Below are 17,307 nucleotides of genomic sequence, written 5' to 3' on the forward strand. Positions count from 1 at the left end.
TGGCCGCTCTCCGGCCGCCCAGTTCTGAAGGCAGCTCAGAAGTAAGGGTGGCAATACTGCAACGCCCCTACAGTAACCTTGTGATTCCCCCCACAACCCTCTTTTGGTTTGGGACCCCCAGTTTGAGAAATGCTGGTCTCCCCGTGAAATCTGTATAGTATAGGGTAAAAATACATAAAAGACCAGATTTCACGGGAGAGACCAGATTTCATGGTCCATGATGCATTTTTCATTGCCATGAGTTTGGTAGGGCCCTAACGATGGGCCGTCTTTGGGCCAGGAGTGGCTGTGCTTTAGGACCTCTTCAGTTAGAGTCCAATCCTGACCTTCAGTGGTTGACAAAACTCCCCTTGACCTGAATGGTGCAGAATCAGACCACTGATGGCTGCCTGTATAACACGGTATTTATTATTCAGAGAGTAGACAAGACCAGTATTAAGAGCATGATGAAATGCTTGCTGAATTTGCTTGGCACATGTGGGATGCTGTATTTCAGACATTCCCTTCAGCAGGATTTTGCTGGCTGCAAGGAGAGACTTCCTGTTCCTTCCCCTGCAGCTTGTCCCCCTTCTCATGTGGAATATTGAGCACATTATGATGCAGGGCAGGATCCTATTCAGGAACATTGTGTGCCAACCTGTAGTAAAAAGCCAATTAGAACACACTGGGTTCCTGTTCCACCTGACAAGGTACTGCTCTGCGTGGTGCCTGAACCCTGCCTGGTATGCTGAAACTAGAAAAGTCTGTTTCAAGAGGAAGTGGTGCCAGGATTCCAAATCCTGTTTCCACAGTGGGTTAACTCACTCGGCCCCTCTGCCGCCAAAACCATTTTGTTTTCATTTTTTAAGGCTTTTACTGGACCAGGTTGAGGAAGGTAAGAGCAGTGTATATACCTGATGTCTGCTCAGCTGGGTCTAGGTTTTGGGTTCCCCACCCAGCTGTGCCCTATCTTATTATTTTGCTTTTGATATATAACAGTGCTTAGCTTGTGAGCTCTGTGGAGCAGGGACCACCTTTTTGTTCTCTGTTTGTACAGCACCTAGCGCAGTGGGTTCCTGGGTGTTATAATACAAAGAATAGCAATAATAATAATGACTGATTATGTACACTGTTCTTGAATGGATACGGAACCGCTCAGCTGTGTCTCATAGACCCAAAAATGCTAATAATGAGACTTCTCCTTTAGCTCAAATGGTAGGATAGGGCCTCTGCTTTTGGAGCCTCATGATCTGAGTTCTGTCCCCACTGTTTTGGGGTAATTGAGAGTGGTTATGGGTAAGCAGCAAAGTGTCCACTACGGTATTTGGCAGCCTTAGCTTGTTAAAATCAGTTGTTGATTTGGTTGATCCACCTTTTCTTGGTTTAGGATCAACTCTACATGCTCTGAACTCAAGGGTCATGTGGACAAGAGGGAATGTATTTTTCATTTGTTTCTAGGGCAAATAGGGCAAAATACACTCTAGGATAGGAACCCACACAGGTCTCTATGCACCCCTGAGTTCTGTATCAAATACTTTAGTGGCACTTTGGATCTTGTATGATTCTCCTGTATTGGAAGCAACTCTCACCTGTAGTGTATGTTTAATTATATAATGTCCACATGCCCTGAGATGTGTGTTTTAGATACTTGCTCTATAAAACAAATAGATGAATACATATGCTCACCTACTATAGTTCAAATGTGCTGAACACATCTGAGTAATACTTTCTATCAATAACTAATATAGTGTTACAGGCGGAATCGTATAGGGTGTTGCATGCACACTACATTTCATGCCACATGCGTTAATGGAGATTAAGGGTATTACAATAAATAGGAAAGGTCTTATTAATTAGAGCAGAGTGAGAGGTGATGGAACAGATGGTTGAAATCCCTTTAGTTTTATAATAGATGTTTTGGAAGCAGCAAGATAATGTGGCAGACCTATTACACTTAACATCTCAAATGTCATTTCGGCCCTAGGAAGGTATTGAACTGGGGTGCTGTGTTGTATGTTCCTTTGCCCAGCAATGTTGCTTTAAGGTGCTAAACAGCTGAGTATTTAAAGACATTTCTCTTATTAGAAGTCTGCAGGTGAGATCATTGAATGATGCTAATGGATCTGGTATTTGTCAATGACATCAGGCATTTTGGAGAGTGACCACTACTGTACTTTCCCAACAAACACACAAACCAAGATAGGGCTGGCAATCATTAGTGTTTTATTTTCCTGGTATTAGCAGTGCTTATTATATGGCGGGGGAGCTATAATGAAGTGCTTTGCTTTATACCTTTCAGAGAGGTGAACCATAGAAAATCTCCAGCTTATTACAGGCCATGTTATCATCTACTGGCTAAAGCACATTCCAGCAGGCTGGAGGAGGAAGGCTTTTCCTAATTCAGCATGGCAGCATTAAACCTCAGGGGGCCAAAAACTGGTTTTACTAAGTCTTGTTTCCAGTTGGTGTTTTCAGTGAACTTTGGGAGTCAACCGAGCCAATGCTTGGTTGAATGTTGTCTGTGGCCCCAGCAGATTCTGCCAACTGTAAGCTTTTGTAAAACAAAAGTGAAGCTTCCAGCCCTTCAGTATACAGCCTGCAGCAGGGCTGTCTTCCTGTGTGTGCAGTTGTATCGGAAACCACAGGCTAAATTGAGACCTGGTGTCAAAGGTGCCATCGGAGTCTTTGGGCCAAATTCAGTGATGATGTATGTGGTAGTGTAAGCTGGCCAGAAAATGGCTGTACGTGGTAAAGTAGCACAACTGGCCCTGATTTGGCATTCAGTGGGTGAGCAAAATGAATGTTAGTACATTTGGGAGCAGGAAGTGTAATGGAGGGGGAAAGTAACTGACGAGAGTATAAGATAAAGTGTGGGAATCTGCTTTATTTTTCAATTTATTAAATTATTTTTCAGTAACTGTACTTGGTTGTCCTGTTACTGCTGTCTCTAGCAGAAGTGGCCACCTTGGTTCCTTGTGTGACCTGTCTCATTGTGCTGCTCACGTAAACAATCCATGGTCGATTTTGGCTGGGCTAAAGCTACTACCTCTGATAATGGCAGGTCAGACTGAATTAAACAGAGCCCCTCCCTCTCTCTGGCAGCTGAATTCCAAATCTGTGCATGACAAAGAAGTACTTGGCCCTCCATTAGTTATGCAATAAATTAATCAGTAATGCCTCCCAGATTACTATGCTGTTCTATCCAGGGTTTTAGACTGCTCAACACCACAGTATATAAGCACCTCCCACTCGTGTATTAAGCAACATGACTAACATCTGTCACTTGTTTGGGCTCTCATTATTGTCCCGGGGAGAGGAGCATGTGCAATGGATTGTTCTTATTTTGCATTTTTTTTAAATAATATAACAAACCCGCGTGCAAACACACAAACACGTTGCTATATGTTTATATTAGAGACACCTGCTCAAAGAAATGCACCTGGCACTTGAAGTGCAAGGTGATGAAGTTTGGGATGGTCTTAAATTCCTGTAGGAGTTCATTCCAGTCTTGGGTCGACCCCTGAGAAAGCTGTGTCTCCTGCACAGACAAGCTTTACCCTTATGGTAGAGAGTTCCATTGTGCCAGAGGAGCACAGTTGTCGACCACAGTCTTCGTTCTAGCGCTTTAGGCAGTCTTATGGATATGCTGGGCACAGGCCATGGAGCACCTTGAAGAGAAGGACTGAGACCTTGACCTTGATTTGATATTCTATGGGATGCCAGTGTAGGGAGCGCAGGACAGATCTGGTGTGCTCATTATAGCCATGTGACTGAGGAGATGTGCTTTTTAGATCTAGTTATAATACTACTTCCATAAGGCCTTTCCAAGTGCATTATATAGGTGCATACATCTTATTATTCCCATTTTACAGATGTGGAAAGTGGGGGCATGAAGCATTGTGCCTAAAACCAGTGACTGAGACAGGAATAGAATCCAGTTCTTCTGACACTGTCCCCTGCTCTAACTGCTAGACCAACCTGCCTCCTCTCCATCTACAGGCTTGTCTACACTTAAAATGCTACTGTGGCACAGCTGCACCACTGTAGTGCTGCAGTGTAGACACTACCTATGCCGATGGGAGGGATTGGGGTAGGTATTCCACCTCCCTGAGAGGCAGTAGCTAGGTAAACAGAAGAATTCTTCCATTGACCTAGCACTGTCTATGTGGGGACTTCGGTTAGCTTAACTGCATCACTTGGGGTTATGGATTTTTCACACCTGAGTGACATAGTTATGATGACCTAATTTTCTAGTGTAGACAAGGCCTAATTTTTATTATATTACTTTTCCAAGAGAGCTTTTACAACCTTGACCTCTGTACATTTCTACTCTTGCCAGCCAACACCCTTTTTTTTTCTGTTTAAAGGCAATGAATATGAACTTGTTCCTACAGAGCTTTGTGCTGTAATTTATCAACAGGGCTCTGAGGCACAGACGTCAAATAAATACCAGATTTCAAATTATGATAAGCAATTGTCTCATCTCCGTGAATAGGCATTAAACTCTGCTGAGAAATCATCAATAATTCATTTTTAAAAATTAGACAAGTACAGGGACGCTTGAAGAACTTCCTATGTGACAAATGATCCTGTGTTTTCTAGCAACCTTGTTAAATTTAAACTACAGCCCACTCTTATTTCTCAAACAGAAACTTATGATCATGCCCAAGACAAAAGTTTATTACTTAAAGATCTAGATCACCATCGGCTTTTAGTAAATGTATGGTAGGTACATGGAATACTGACTGACACAGCTGCAGTGGGATTTTACGTAGACCAGTGAACAAGAACACAGAGCTTATATGGACTTTAGATGAAATTGTAAGAACTGGTATCAGTGAATAACGTCTAGATACACTTAGCCTCTCCCTTCACACATGAACATTACCTAACATATTCACATTAATCAGGTCGGTATTGACCTATGTAGTATGCACCAAGGCTTGAAAAATTCACCATGGAACGTAGACCCTTTAGGTATAGATCATAGAAGCTAGAGATGGAAGAGAACTATTATGGTCGATCTGGTCTAGCTTCCTTCCTTTGTGGGATTGTCCTCTCCAGTATTTTTAGTGGTCTGCCCTGTTTTATTTCAAAATGGTTCAAGCATTGGGGTTTCCACCCCTCCCCTTGGGAGCTTATTCCACAGCTGGGCCAAATCCTGAAGCCCTTACTCAATTCTTAGAAATATCCAACTGGAAGTTGCTTGGAATAAAGATTTCAGGATTGGCCTCTCAGGTTGCTTGTCACTGGATAGTCATTGCCAACCCTGTTTTATTCCTTATGGTCAGTGTGCCACGGTTTTTGGCTTTAATCTGTGAGTAATTTCCAAGGCCTTCTCAGACATTTGTGTTTTTTCATATTCATCCCAGCCAGGTGCTAAGCGATAGGTGTCAGCCTTTCCAACAGCCATGCAGCACCTGTTCTTCAGTGTAATATGACATTGGATATGTTGGATTTGCAGTTCCTGGGTGGCCTTCCTTCTTTTTACTTGAGTCAGAGATGTGCATGCACCCTAGCTATGGTATTTGCTTCCTGTCTGTAATTGTCAGTAGAGGGATGTGATATTCATAAGTACCTATTAACATAGGTGCGTGCAAGCTCTGTCTGAGACTCTAAGGCTAGCCTATCTCCATTCATCTCAGTATAATCTAGAAAATAATTTCATGTTTCACTCTTCAGAGGCTGACATGATTAATCCTGTTAACTCAGACTTTCCAATAAGTTGACTAAAGGTCGCTCGCTGTTTGCCTCTGGTCATCACACAGCCTCTTCACTAATTGTGTGCTAGCGTCATTTTATTTTGTGGGATCCTTTGCTTTCTGGTCCAGATTCAATCACCCAGATGTTCAGAAATTCCTTTATCTTAACTTTATACAAAGGGCATCCTTTAGTCAAACAAACACACTGCAGTCATTGTTCTCAGCTGGGAACTACCGAACAGCAGTTCACCTGTTTCCTATGTAGTCTCCATTAATCTACCAACCTCTGTGCTGATCTAATGTAACATCATTCTTTGAGGAGAAAAGAAATCCATGCAAAAGTTGTTTCCTGGTCACTAGCCTTGCATTGATTAGGGTCATGCTGGATGACAAAGAGCCAGTAAGGAAGTTAGACTGAATGGGCAAATCCTTTCATTTTTATCCTTTTGGAGTTCAGTGGAATGAAAAATCAGATTACCCGGAGTTGCTGGAAGGTTTTGCTCTGGTGTTTGATATGTTGGGGGGGGGGGAGAGTAGTTATTCCAGGAACCCCATTTCCACCCCACCCCACTTTCCAGTCACTATCTGTAAAGGCCCCACAAGGCTGAGAAGGCTTCCTAACAGACCCCCATCCATACTGCTCTCCAGGCAACCTGTCATCCAGTAGGAGGCACTAGAACACAGTGTCCCAGAGGCCTGGGCGTTGCCTATTCTCAGCAATCTTAGGGAGTGACAGACCCAAGGGTATCGTAAACACAAGTGTCCCATATGGGACAGCCACTTGCTCTTTATTAAGCCACATGGACTTCACACAAACTGGCTGTTTAGTTCAACTTAACCTTTGAAGTTATCATAGGACACTGGCTCGTGATTAGAGCAAATTCAATAGAAGACTCTGAAAAAAGATGCACATACAGTGCATTGGGTGCAGCTCTGTTAGAAGCTGAACATAAGAAAACTGGTCAGGAAGCGAACAGGATGTCATAGAAGAAAGGTAGAGCTGGGCCATGTATAGTAGGCGAAGCTTTTAAAGTTTCCATCAGGGACACAAAGGAGTCTCTCCAACATGGCTGCTCTTCTCAAATCTGCCTTCAGTGTGAAGTTTGTTCAAATATAAAAGTTATCTTACAAAAACTAACCCCTCTGGCAGAGCCAGTACTGCTGGCTTCATGCTCAAGGTTAGTGACGCACTGATCTAGAGGTCAGATGGTCCAAGCCCTGAGGCAACAGTAAACAAGGGACAACATCCAGCAGACAAAAGCAAGCAGGAGAAGGGAGACACACAAACAGGGTGTAGCATACAATGCTTCCATTCTCATTTTTTCCATAGAGATTTGTTTAATTTCTTTTGTTATGCAGATGCAGCTGTGTACAGGTGTACAGGTCGAGCTCACTGGGCAAAGTCTAACCAAAACAAAGACATTGCCTTTTGATTTAATTTCCTTATGTGGTTTGCTGTGGCCAACTGGTGGTTCTCAAATCCCCTGGATGCTGCAGCCAAGACTAAATACTCTGTGGTCCACCACTCCATTGCTCTGCACCATTGCAGTGCGGGGGAAGAACAGGGGTATTAGCTAGCTTCAAGGATGTAATTAGAAACCAACAAAGGGTCTTATCCTCCTCCCGAGTCAGTGGCAAAGCCCACGATAGATAAATGGAGGACTTATAGGTAGGTTTTCAGAAGCCCTCCGAGTTGGCCTGTATGCTCCTGCTAAGGTCAGTAAGCAGAGTTAGGCCAACATTGGGTGCATTTGAACATCCCACCCTCTGGGTACATCTATGCTGCAAAACAACACCTACGGCAGCGAGTCTCAGAGCCCAAGTCAGCTGACTCGGGCTCACACATATAGGAGTGTAGACATTCCCGCTCAGGCGGAAGCACAGGCTCTGAGACCAAACCCCCTCGCCAGGTGTCAGAACCCGGGGTCCATCCCGAGCAGTAACATCTACACTGTTTTAGCCCCTAGCATGAGCCCAAGTCAGTTGACCCAGGCTCTGAGATTCTCTGCCATGGATGGTTTTTTTTTCAGTGTAGACCTACCCTCACTCTCCAGTGCTCTCAGCCCAGCACTAAATACACTTGAGAGAGCAGCAGCAAAACCCTGATTCACTGAAAATGTTATAAAAACTGCAACAAGCTTAATTCTGGGGCAAAACCTCCCTATTGCACGACCAAAGCCTTGCCCCATCGTGGCCGGCTGTTCATGTCCTCAGTCACTGAGGCTCCCTAGCTATGAACAGTCCTTTGCATTCAGTGTCTGTGATTTGGAATGCCTGTAAATGTCACTTCTTGGCCAGAAGCCTTGGGTTGAAATCAGGCTGCTTGACTGAACCCTTCCTACACCCCCACCCCTACAGTGATTTGATCCAGGAACCCTTTCCAACAGTGATTTATATCTTGATCCATCCCCGAGGTTGGCAGCACCAACAAGGAGCTCTCTGGGGCACAGGACAGAAGAGGTGTGGGGAAGGGGGTGTCTCCTGGGACAGGCTCCAGTCAGCTCCAGGGACTGTGCTAATTTTCACTCCATTACAGCCCTTTATCTCAGCCTTGCGACCTTGAGCTGAGAGACATTATGGGCTACAGTCAGAACGCTAGAGTTAACCATTTAAACGCCAAATGGCTCTGATCATCAGCCCTGAAGTTAAACAATCAGATATAACCAGCTCACTGTGCTTCAGATTTGGCGAGGGTTGATTTTTTAAGGTATTAATAAGAATATGTTTACATGTATATTAAATAGAATGGTAATCTGGTCGAGTGGTTTAAGCAGAGTCCATGGTTATTTGTATTTATTTGTATTGTGGCAGTGCCAAGAATTGACATATGCTAGGTGCTGTTCAAACACTTAGCAAAAGACAGTTCCTGGCGCTGGGCGACTGGATACCCAGGTGATGATCCTGGGTTCTGGTCCCAGCTCTGCTACTGGCTTTTCTTTGTGGGGTTGGATGTGTTACTTAATGTCTGTGTCACACAGTGATCACTCTGTATCTGACCTCTCAGTCCTCATCCTCAAAGGAAACCTGCACAACGCTGTCAAAAGATGAGCCTGGGAGCTTAAGTTCATCACTCTGCCAGACATTAAAAATCCTGGATTGAACAGAGACACTGGATTTGTAATGTATTACAGTGATTCTGAACCTTTCCAGATTACTGTCCCCTTTTCAGGAGTCTGATTTGTCTTGCGTACCCCAAGTTTTAACAACTCCCTCCTTTAAAAACTATTTGCTTACAAAATCAGACATAAAAATACAAAAAGTGTCACAGAACAGTGTTACTGAAAATTTGTTTCCTTTCTAATTTTTACCATATAATTATAAAAGAAACTGATTGGAATATAAATATTGTACTTACATTTCAGTGTTTAAAGCAGTGTAAACAAATCATTGTAGGACATTTTAGTTTGTACTGACTTTGCTAGTGCTTTCTATGTAGGCTGTCGTAAAACTAGGCAAATATGTAGCTGAGTTGATGTACTCCCTGGAAGACCTCTGCGTACCCCCAGGAGTACATGTACCCCTGGTTGAGAACCACTGGCTTATTACACAGTCTGTTGCCCACCAACCCCCTCTTTTTGTCCTGTGACTGCAGAGGTGTTAATGGGCAACTCTGCCTTGAATGGTCCCTTACAATATGTGCTAACTACTTATGCTAAACAATTTCTTGGCTGGGAGTACCTTTCCCAGACCTGAAGAAGAGCTCTGTCTGGTTCCAAAGCTTGTCTCTCTCGCCAATAGAAAACTTGGACCACCTTATTGTCTGTGTCAGTTTCTCTGTCTGCAAAATGAGACTAATACTAGTTTGCGGTGTTGTGAGGATTAATTAGTTGCAAACTGCATGTGCATGAGTGTGTGTATCAGCTTTGCTCTCTTTGCTGCTGGCAGGTGATACGATGCAGGAAAAAATTCCTCTTAGTTGCAGGGCATGAATGACCTGCTTCATGGGGCCTTGATAAATGGAGAGAAGCGTAGCTGCTTGTAAAATGTGCTCACTTTAATCAGTTCAGCATGCACAAGGTTAATTTCCCCATGCCTTCAGATTGTTTTGTTGTCAGAGATTCTGAACCGTTGCTTCCAGCTGTTGATTTTCATTGAACTAGGGTGACCTTTTTCTGTCCAAACTAGTTAAAACCTGCTCCATTGCCCAGAGCCTCTTCAGAGAAAGCTCAGTAAAACCAAGCGCTGCTGCTGGGATACTAACATCCTTTTAAACATTGTCGTTTCCAGTTGCCATGTTTCCTTCCTGACCTCTCACGGGTTGGAGCTCATCTGGTGTTTTCACAGGACACTTTTTTCTGTCTCCACTTTCCTAGGTCAGTTTTTAGAGAACTGCCATTACAAAGTCAGATGAATGAAGAAGGAACAAACTGCTGTGGGCAGCAAAAAATCCCACTGAGCCTAATGCACAACTTGAATATTAGTATACTAAGCATGGTGCATCCTCAAATGCACCATTCAAGCTACTGAAACAATACAAGACTTAGTCTTAGATCTTGTTCAGTGCATATGCTGCTTGGGATAAACTAGTTAACCTTTTAAGCCATGCTGTATTTTGATCCAAGCAATGTCTTGTGACTTGGTGGGGCCTGTAGTAGGACATCTAACTAGAACACATCACCGGACATCGGCAATACCAGGAGGGATGAGCTGGAGTGCCGATGAGAAGCGCAGTCGGGAAAGTAACTGAAATACTTCCCTGATGGATTGTATTTTCTAATGGATAACCTACCCTAAATTCTCAATTACTGAGGGACTGATATATTTCCTTTCCACAACCAACTCTGTATAACTTTTCATGAGTGATGTACCCGAATATTTGGATGCTAATATCAAAACTGTATTGTTAAATTTATTTACCTAAATTTGGGTTCTTGCTGATTATGTACTCTATGTATCTTATGACTTTTAAAACAAACTTTGTATTTTTGGATACTCTACGCACTATACCCAGATGTACAGACACTCTTTTCTGAACCTGTGTATTATATCATTTAGCTTTAATAAAAATTCTAAATCAGTGAGCCCACTTCTACATTAAAGACGAGACTCGAAAGTGTCTGATTTTATGCAGATTAGATGGAAGCCTTCGGCTTCTGGCAACCCCCACAACCCATTAAGTCTAGGCTTCACCCCTGTGATGAAACTTGAGTACCTCATGTACTAGGGGGAATTGGCAAAAATTTTCCACTGTTGCTATCACCAGTGCAGCTCCAATAAGGGTATCAAGAATGAGAACGCTCGTATAGAAAAGGTTAGCAATGCTGCTGGTACTTTTAACACCATATTATTTAAATCAGTTCTGAACAGGGATAGGCAGCACAGTGATGAAAATGCTGGCAGCCAGTCTGTAGGGCTCCCCTTCTTGCTACTACCAGTGTTAACAGTGGTGGGAAAATTTTGCCAAAAATCCCCTAGTGTAGACACAGTCTAAGAGCTTGACCTTGGAAATGCGCTGAGCTATGTGCTGAGGAGACACTTTTCCGTTGCTCTGATGCAGATGTTATCATCCCCGTCGTCCTGGGAACCAGCAAAGAGACAAGTGTACTGGGAAATGGGACTTCTACGCTCAGCAGCAAACAGCTGGGACCATTCTGAATCCAAACCATTGTGTCAGTGTGAAAAGGTTATGCATTCACTTGGCTGCTAAGCTGCCTCAAGGCAATAATCAAACTATTACCGGACAGGAAGAGCAAAAGAAGGGTTTAACGGTTTCTCGTGGGTCTTCAGCAGCCTTAGGGTATATTATTGCTAAGGATAAATTATTATATGTATTATTAAAGTAGTGAACACCAACAGTGTGCTTGACACCTGGCAGTGCATAATGACTGGGGATCATATTCTGCTCAGTTACATCACTGTAAATATGGAATAATTCTGTTGACTTTAGTGGAGTGACTTCTGGATTTACTGCAGTGTTATTGAGACCAGTGTTTGGCCCATGATCTCTGCCCCAAGTTGCTCACAACCTAAAATACACAGATGGAATAGTTAGACACAGTGCAGATGCAAAGAACACTAAGATAATGGGGTCAGAGCAGAATTTGATCCATTATTTTTAATATGTAATTCATCAGTAGATTTTATTGGAAAGGCTTTCTGGGTAAATTGTGTTTTAAGGAAGTATTTGAATAAAGAGGATGGATGTTTCCTTTCTGTGCAGAGGGTAGGAACTCTGATGGAATGGAGCAGAAAGCAGGAATCATTAAACAAATAGATGTTGATCAAAGAAAATAGGTGGTGGTGGTGGGAAATCTAATTTAAAAACAATAACAAGTTAAAATCTTAACAAAGTGGGGAAAACATTGACTGAACTGCTGTGCTTCCCTTCCAGCCCTACCAATATACATGTTACTTGTTAGACCTTGGAGAACTTGCAGTGCTTAGTTTGGATGGTTTTCTGTGGTTGATAAAATTATCTTGCTTCCAATCTCAGAGATGATGAGATCTGTCCTTCAGCATATTATGGATACAGTGGGGAGCCGTGAAGTGACTGATTGTGTTTTTCATTTCCAGGGACCTTCCAGACGATCCAGCTGTTGAATGGGACACACATCTCCTCTCTACCTTTGTGCTAAAGCACATAGAAACCAACCATATCAACCTGGTAATGTGCAACTTTCTACAGCAAAGAGATTTTGCCCAAAACATTCTATGCTATCACTAGTCCAGATTCTTTGCTCCCTTTTTAAAAGGTTTATTTTTGGCTAGAATTTTACTATTGGAGGCTCCTTGGGCAGGTGGGGTGGGGGAGGAAGATGGTGTCTACCCTGTTTTGAATCAGGTACATTACGATCTTTACCCATTGTTGTAATTCAGCCCTACAAGGCACCTTTATGTGGTAATTTTACTAATTTTCTCTAAGATGTCACCAGCCTTCACTGAAATTCATTGTCAAACAAACTCAAAAACTCAGGGCAAAGCTCCTCTGAAACTGGTAAGTTTCACCATAAATGAGCACCAAGTTCATTAATTGTAGGGAGCCTGCAATGCAGCCCAAAATTAGGTTTGCTTCTTGTGATTTCAAGTTTATGTGTGAGCATTTGCTCAGCTTTTGTGTCTACTCCTCTGCAGATTCCAGAAACTCTCCCGAGACTCTTTTATAGGTAAAACAAAATCAGACTAACCCTCTTCCAAATACTTTAACACCTACAAAAAGAGCAGAACAAATTCATACATTCATAGATTATAGGACTGGAAGGGACCTCGAGAGGTCATCGAGTCCAGTCCCCTGCCCGCATGGCAGGACCAAATACTGTCTAGACCATCCCTGATAGACATTTATCTAACCTACTCTTAAATATCTCCAGAGATGGAGATTCCACAACCTCCCTAGGCAATTTATTCCAGTGTTTAACCACCCTGACAGTTAGGAACTTTTTCCTAATGTCCAACCTAGACCTCCCTTGCTGCAGTTTAAACCCATTGTTTCTGGTTCTATCCTTAGAGGCTAAGGTGAACAAGTTCTCTCCCTCCTCCTTATGACACCCTTTTAGATACCTGAAAACTGCTATCATGTCCCCTCTCAGTCTTCTCTTTTCCAAACTAAACAAACCCAGTTCTTTCAGCCTTCCTTCATAGGTCATGTTCTCAAGACCTTTAATCATTCTTGTTGCTCTTCTTTGGACCCTTTCCAATTTCTCGACATCTTTTTTAAAATGCGGCGCGCAGAACTGGACACAATACTCCAGCTGAGGCCTAACCAGAGCAGAGTAGAGCGGAAGAATGACTTCTCGTGTCTTGCTCACAACACACCTGGCAGTTGGAGATGAGATGTCAGGGCGACAGATGGGCGCCTCCGTCCCCCTCAGCAGAGAGTCTCCAACCACCACTACCCTACGTTTCCTATTTGCAGTGGTGGCAGCAGACTTTCCAGCCTTAGGGGTACGAGGCTTCTCCTCCTTTACTGTAGGGAGTGATTCCTTCTTTCCTGTGTCAAGAAGAGCATAACGGTTACCTATAACCACGGCAGGAGGGTTCGGAGCAAGGGTGGAGCACTGCCTGCTGCCAGAAGTAACCAGCTGCCAGTGTCCACCCTGAGCCATCTCCTCCTCCACCAGTGGTGTATCAGCAGTCCTGTGTACTGGGACAGCTACCTCAGCTGTCTCCACATGGACACTGTCGAGGAATTGCTCATGGATACGGATGCTCCTCAACCTAGCCACCTCCTCCTGTAGCTCTCCCACCTGCTGCCTGAGAGATTCCACCAGCAGGCACCTCTCACATTGGATGGTCCCCCCAGCCTGGATATCAGTAAGTGGAAATTGCAAGTTACAGTCTCTGCAAAACCACACCAGGATCTGGGTAGAGGCATCCATGCTTAGGCACTCTGTCTGGCTACAGGCACAGGTGGAGGAGACAGTAGCAGTGCTGGCACAGGTGTTGCGGGTCTTCCTAACCATCGTAAGCCTCCCTCTGTCAAACTCCCGTCTGCAGCCCCCTGTCAGCTGAAAGGGTTGTTTAAGCGAAAAGTTATGAATGTAGTTGCTTTATAGGTATTAAGGGGAATCAAGAGAAAACAGATGGAACCGGCAAGGGACCCTCGCCCCCTTCCTGCTCCCCTTCCAAACTCCCTTGCGAAACTCCCTGTTAGCAGCGCCTGGTCGCAAAGCTCCCTGGTCGCTTGTGCGCTGCTTTATAAAGCCCTGGCCTGTATGAATGCCCCGCCCACTGATAAAGGCTCAGCCACTTACCAGAGACTTCTAGCTTTCAAACCTTCCAACTGCCAGCCACAGCACACGGTCCTTCAAACAACCAAAACAAACAAACAGACTGACAAACACAAGCTCAGCTCACAGCAAGTAACCCTCAAACACAAACAAACACACACTACAGACAGTCACTTACCCCAAAAGGGTGCTGTATTGCTCCTCCTTCACCTGGAGATCTCCCTTGCGAAACTCCCTGTTAGCAGCCCCTGGTCGCAAAAAAAAAATAAAACAGCCTTATTAAATAAAATGGGAAAGGATGACACTGTAGATTAACGGATGGATCTTTCACCTCCGGAGACCTGGGGTCAGTTCCTGACTGTTACACAAGTGAAATGAGCATGGAGAGGTCTTACCCTAGTCCAGGGGTGGGCAAACTTTTTGGGCTGAGGGCCACATTGGGGTTTCAAAATGGTATGGAGGGCCGGGTAGGGAAGGCTGTGCCTCCCTAAACAGCCTGGCCCCTGCCCCATATCCGCCCCCTTCCACTTCCTGCCCCCTGACTGTCCCCCTCAGAGCCCCTGACCCATCCAAACCCCCTTGCTCCTTGTCCCCTAACCGCCCCCTCCCAGGACCCCACTCCCTATCCAATCCCCCCTGCTCCCAGTCCCCTGACTGCTCCGACTTCTATCCACACCCCCGCCCCTTGACAGGCCTCCTGGAACCCCACGCCTATCCGATCCCCCCTGTTCCCCATCCCCTGACCCCTATCCACACCCCAACCACGCTTATCCAACCCTTCCATCTCCTGACTGCCCTCCAGAACCTCTGCCCCATCCAATCGCCCCCTGCTCCCTGTCCCCTGACTGCCCCCGGGATTCTGGCCCCCTTACCATGCCGCTCAGAGCAGCATGTCTGTTAGCCGCGCCACCCGGCCAGAGCCAGACATGCTGCCGCACTGCCCGGCTGGAGTGCGCAATGCTGCCGCCCAGAGCACTGCCTGCGCAGCGGCGTGGCCCCGGGGTAGGGGCGACAGCAGAGGAGGAGCCGGGGACTAGACTCCCCATCCAGGAGCTCAAAGGCTGGGCAGGACGGTCTGGCCCGCGGGCTGTAGTTTGTCCACCTCTGCCCTAGTCACTAGTGGATGTTTGTTTACATCTTAAAACCACAGTTTGTCACAGCTGGTAGTCTTCATCTATGAAAAACCCAGGATTGTCTGAGGGTCAGGGTTTGAGATATGTTGGCAGAGTTATGTGTGTTGGGACCCAGGACTGGAATCCCAGGGGGATTGCTGGTCAGGACTCAAGTGCATTGGATGGTCTGTGTGGGAATCCAGGACTGAAACAGTAGGGTTTCTACGGAACAGGATTAAAGCACTATGTAGTGAGGAAACATGCACAAAACCCCTCTCTACTAAGCCTGGCTGTAGTCTGGCATGATAGTCCCTGTGGTGGGGGGCTGCCCCACACAGGCAGGAGCAGGGTTAAGGTAGCCTTGGAGAGGCTGTGCAGCATCCAGCCAATCAGGAAAGGGTTTATTGAGAGAGGAGAGAAGGAGAAGGCTTGCTAGTGCAGCCCAGTTGGCTGCTGAGGGAAGTGGAAGAAGCTGAGGACCACCTGTCCCCTGAAAGGGGGGAGACAGCAGGCTGGGGCACAGCCGGAAGGCCAGGTCCCAAAGAGGACACAGCGGTCCGGGAGCAACATGAGTCCAGATGGTGGAGACGGTGGAGGAAGTAGAAGCAACCGCGAGTAAGACACCGCTAGTAAAAGGCACCCTGATGGTCCGAGAGAGCTAATTCCCAGCACGACCAGCAAGAAGCGCCGCGGCAGTGGGTCGGCACTGTTACAGTCTCTCATGTTTCTTTAGCACCAAACTCACAAAATATTAAAAACAAATCCCACAGCAATTCGCAAGACAACAAAGGAAAGCAGAGACTGTGAATCAGAGTCACTCTGAGTCTTGTAACACAGGAACTGAAAGCTCTTTAACAAGAGACAGCTCATGCTTCCAATTCTGTATTGATTCTGAGGCTAATTATCCATGAAATTCATTGGTGTGCACAGGGAAGTCAGGTGCAGCTTTCCTATAGTCATTCAGTGTATTTCGGCTCTGTGAATAGTCAGGAGTTTTAATATGATCTGAAAGTTCTTAACACAAGAGGACTTGCATTGCATGTTCTTGACTCTCTTGGGCAGCAGGGCAAACCCTTTGAAGTCCCAGTAGAAATCCTGAATCCACTAAAACTTCTCCTGAATAACGAGGAAGGGTTGGAGCTCTGTCTCAGAGGAAATTAAACGCAAGCTTTGTGTGGTGCAGAGGGCATAGGAGGCTTAAGCCTTGCAATTATATAGCATGAGTTGAAAAATCACGTGCATTGTTTTCAAAGCATGAAACATGAACATCACAAGTGCCCTTCATGCTGTGCTGCTAGCATGGCATGTAGCCTTATTAATGATGAGAGCAATGGACCCTGACTGTCTAGATCCATGGCTTTTGGGACCCACTGCATCCCTCTATCTGGAGATGTTCAAACAGTTCACTGAACTGCTCTGAGCTTGGTCTGTGTAAATGGAGATGTGTTTCCCAGACAAATGAATCTTTGTCACTGCCACAGAGGGCCACCTTGGAAACTCGCCAGGAGCCAGTGGCATCAGATTTGCATATAGATTTACATAATTTTAAGCCTCCAGAATAAATGCCCATGGCCCAGATAGTCACTGGTTCTTGTAACTTCCCTAAATCAGGAGTAGGAGTAGAGTTTGCCAACAATGAAAATGAGCAGTTGATTCGTTTAGTTGAGCACCTACAACTTGGGTGTCTTCTACTTTGTAAAACTCCATGGTGTGGGCTACAGGTAGTTCTTGTCCACACTTTGGGGGGGCCTTGCTGTCCAGAGACTAGGGTCCTGGCCTTGATGGGCAAAAAGCGTTGGGTGTTTCAGTCACATTGTCTTGGCTGACTTACCTTAGCATGACTGAAAA

At 45.1% G+C, this 17,307-nt stretch overlaps 1 protein-coding gene across 2 annotated transcripts in view; it reads left to right on the forward strand.

Annotated features, from left to right (window-relative positions):
* Positions 1 to 17,307, forward strand: part of PIGL (phosphatidylinositol glycan anchor biosynthesis class L) — a 78,365-nt gene that overhangs the window by 39,541 nt on the left and 21,517 nt on the right. For both annotated transcript variants that reach the window (XM_034752177.1, XM_034752176.1), the window contains exon 3: positions 12,195 to 12,285. In XM_034752177.1, coding sequence (XP_034608068.1) covers positions 12,195 to 12,285 — 91 coding nt within the window. The remainder of the gene's footprint in view (positions 1 to 12,194; positions 12,286 to 17,307) is intronic.

This window comes from Trachemys scripta, chromosome 18, assembly GCF_013100865.1.
Source record: "Trachemys scripta elegans isolate TJP31775 chromosome 18, CAS_Tse_1.0, whole genome shotgun sequence".
In the NCBI taxonomy this organism is placed as follows: domain Eukaryota; kingdom Metazoa; phylum Chordata; order Testudines; family Emydidae; genus Trachemys; species Trachemys scripta.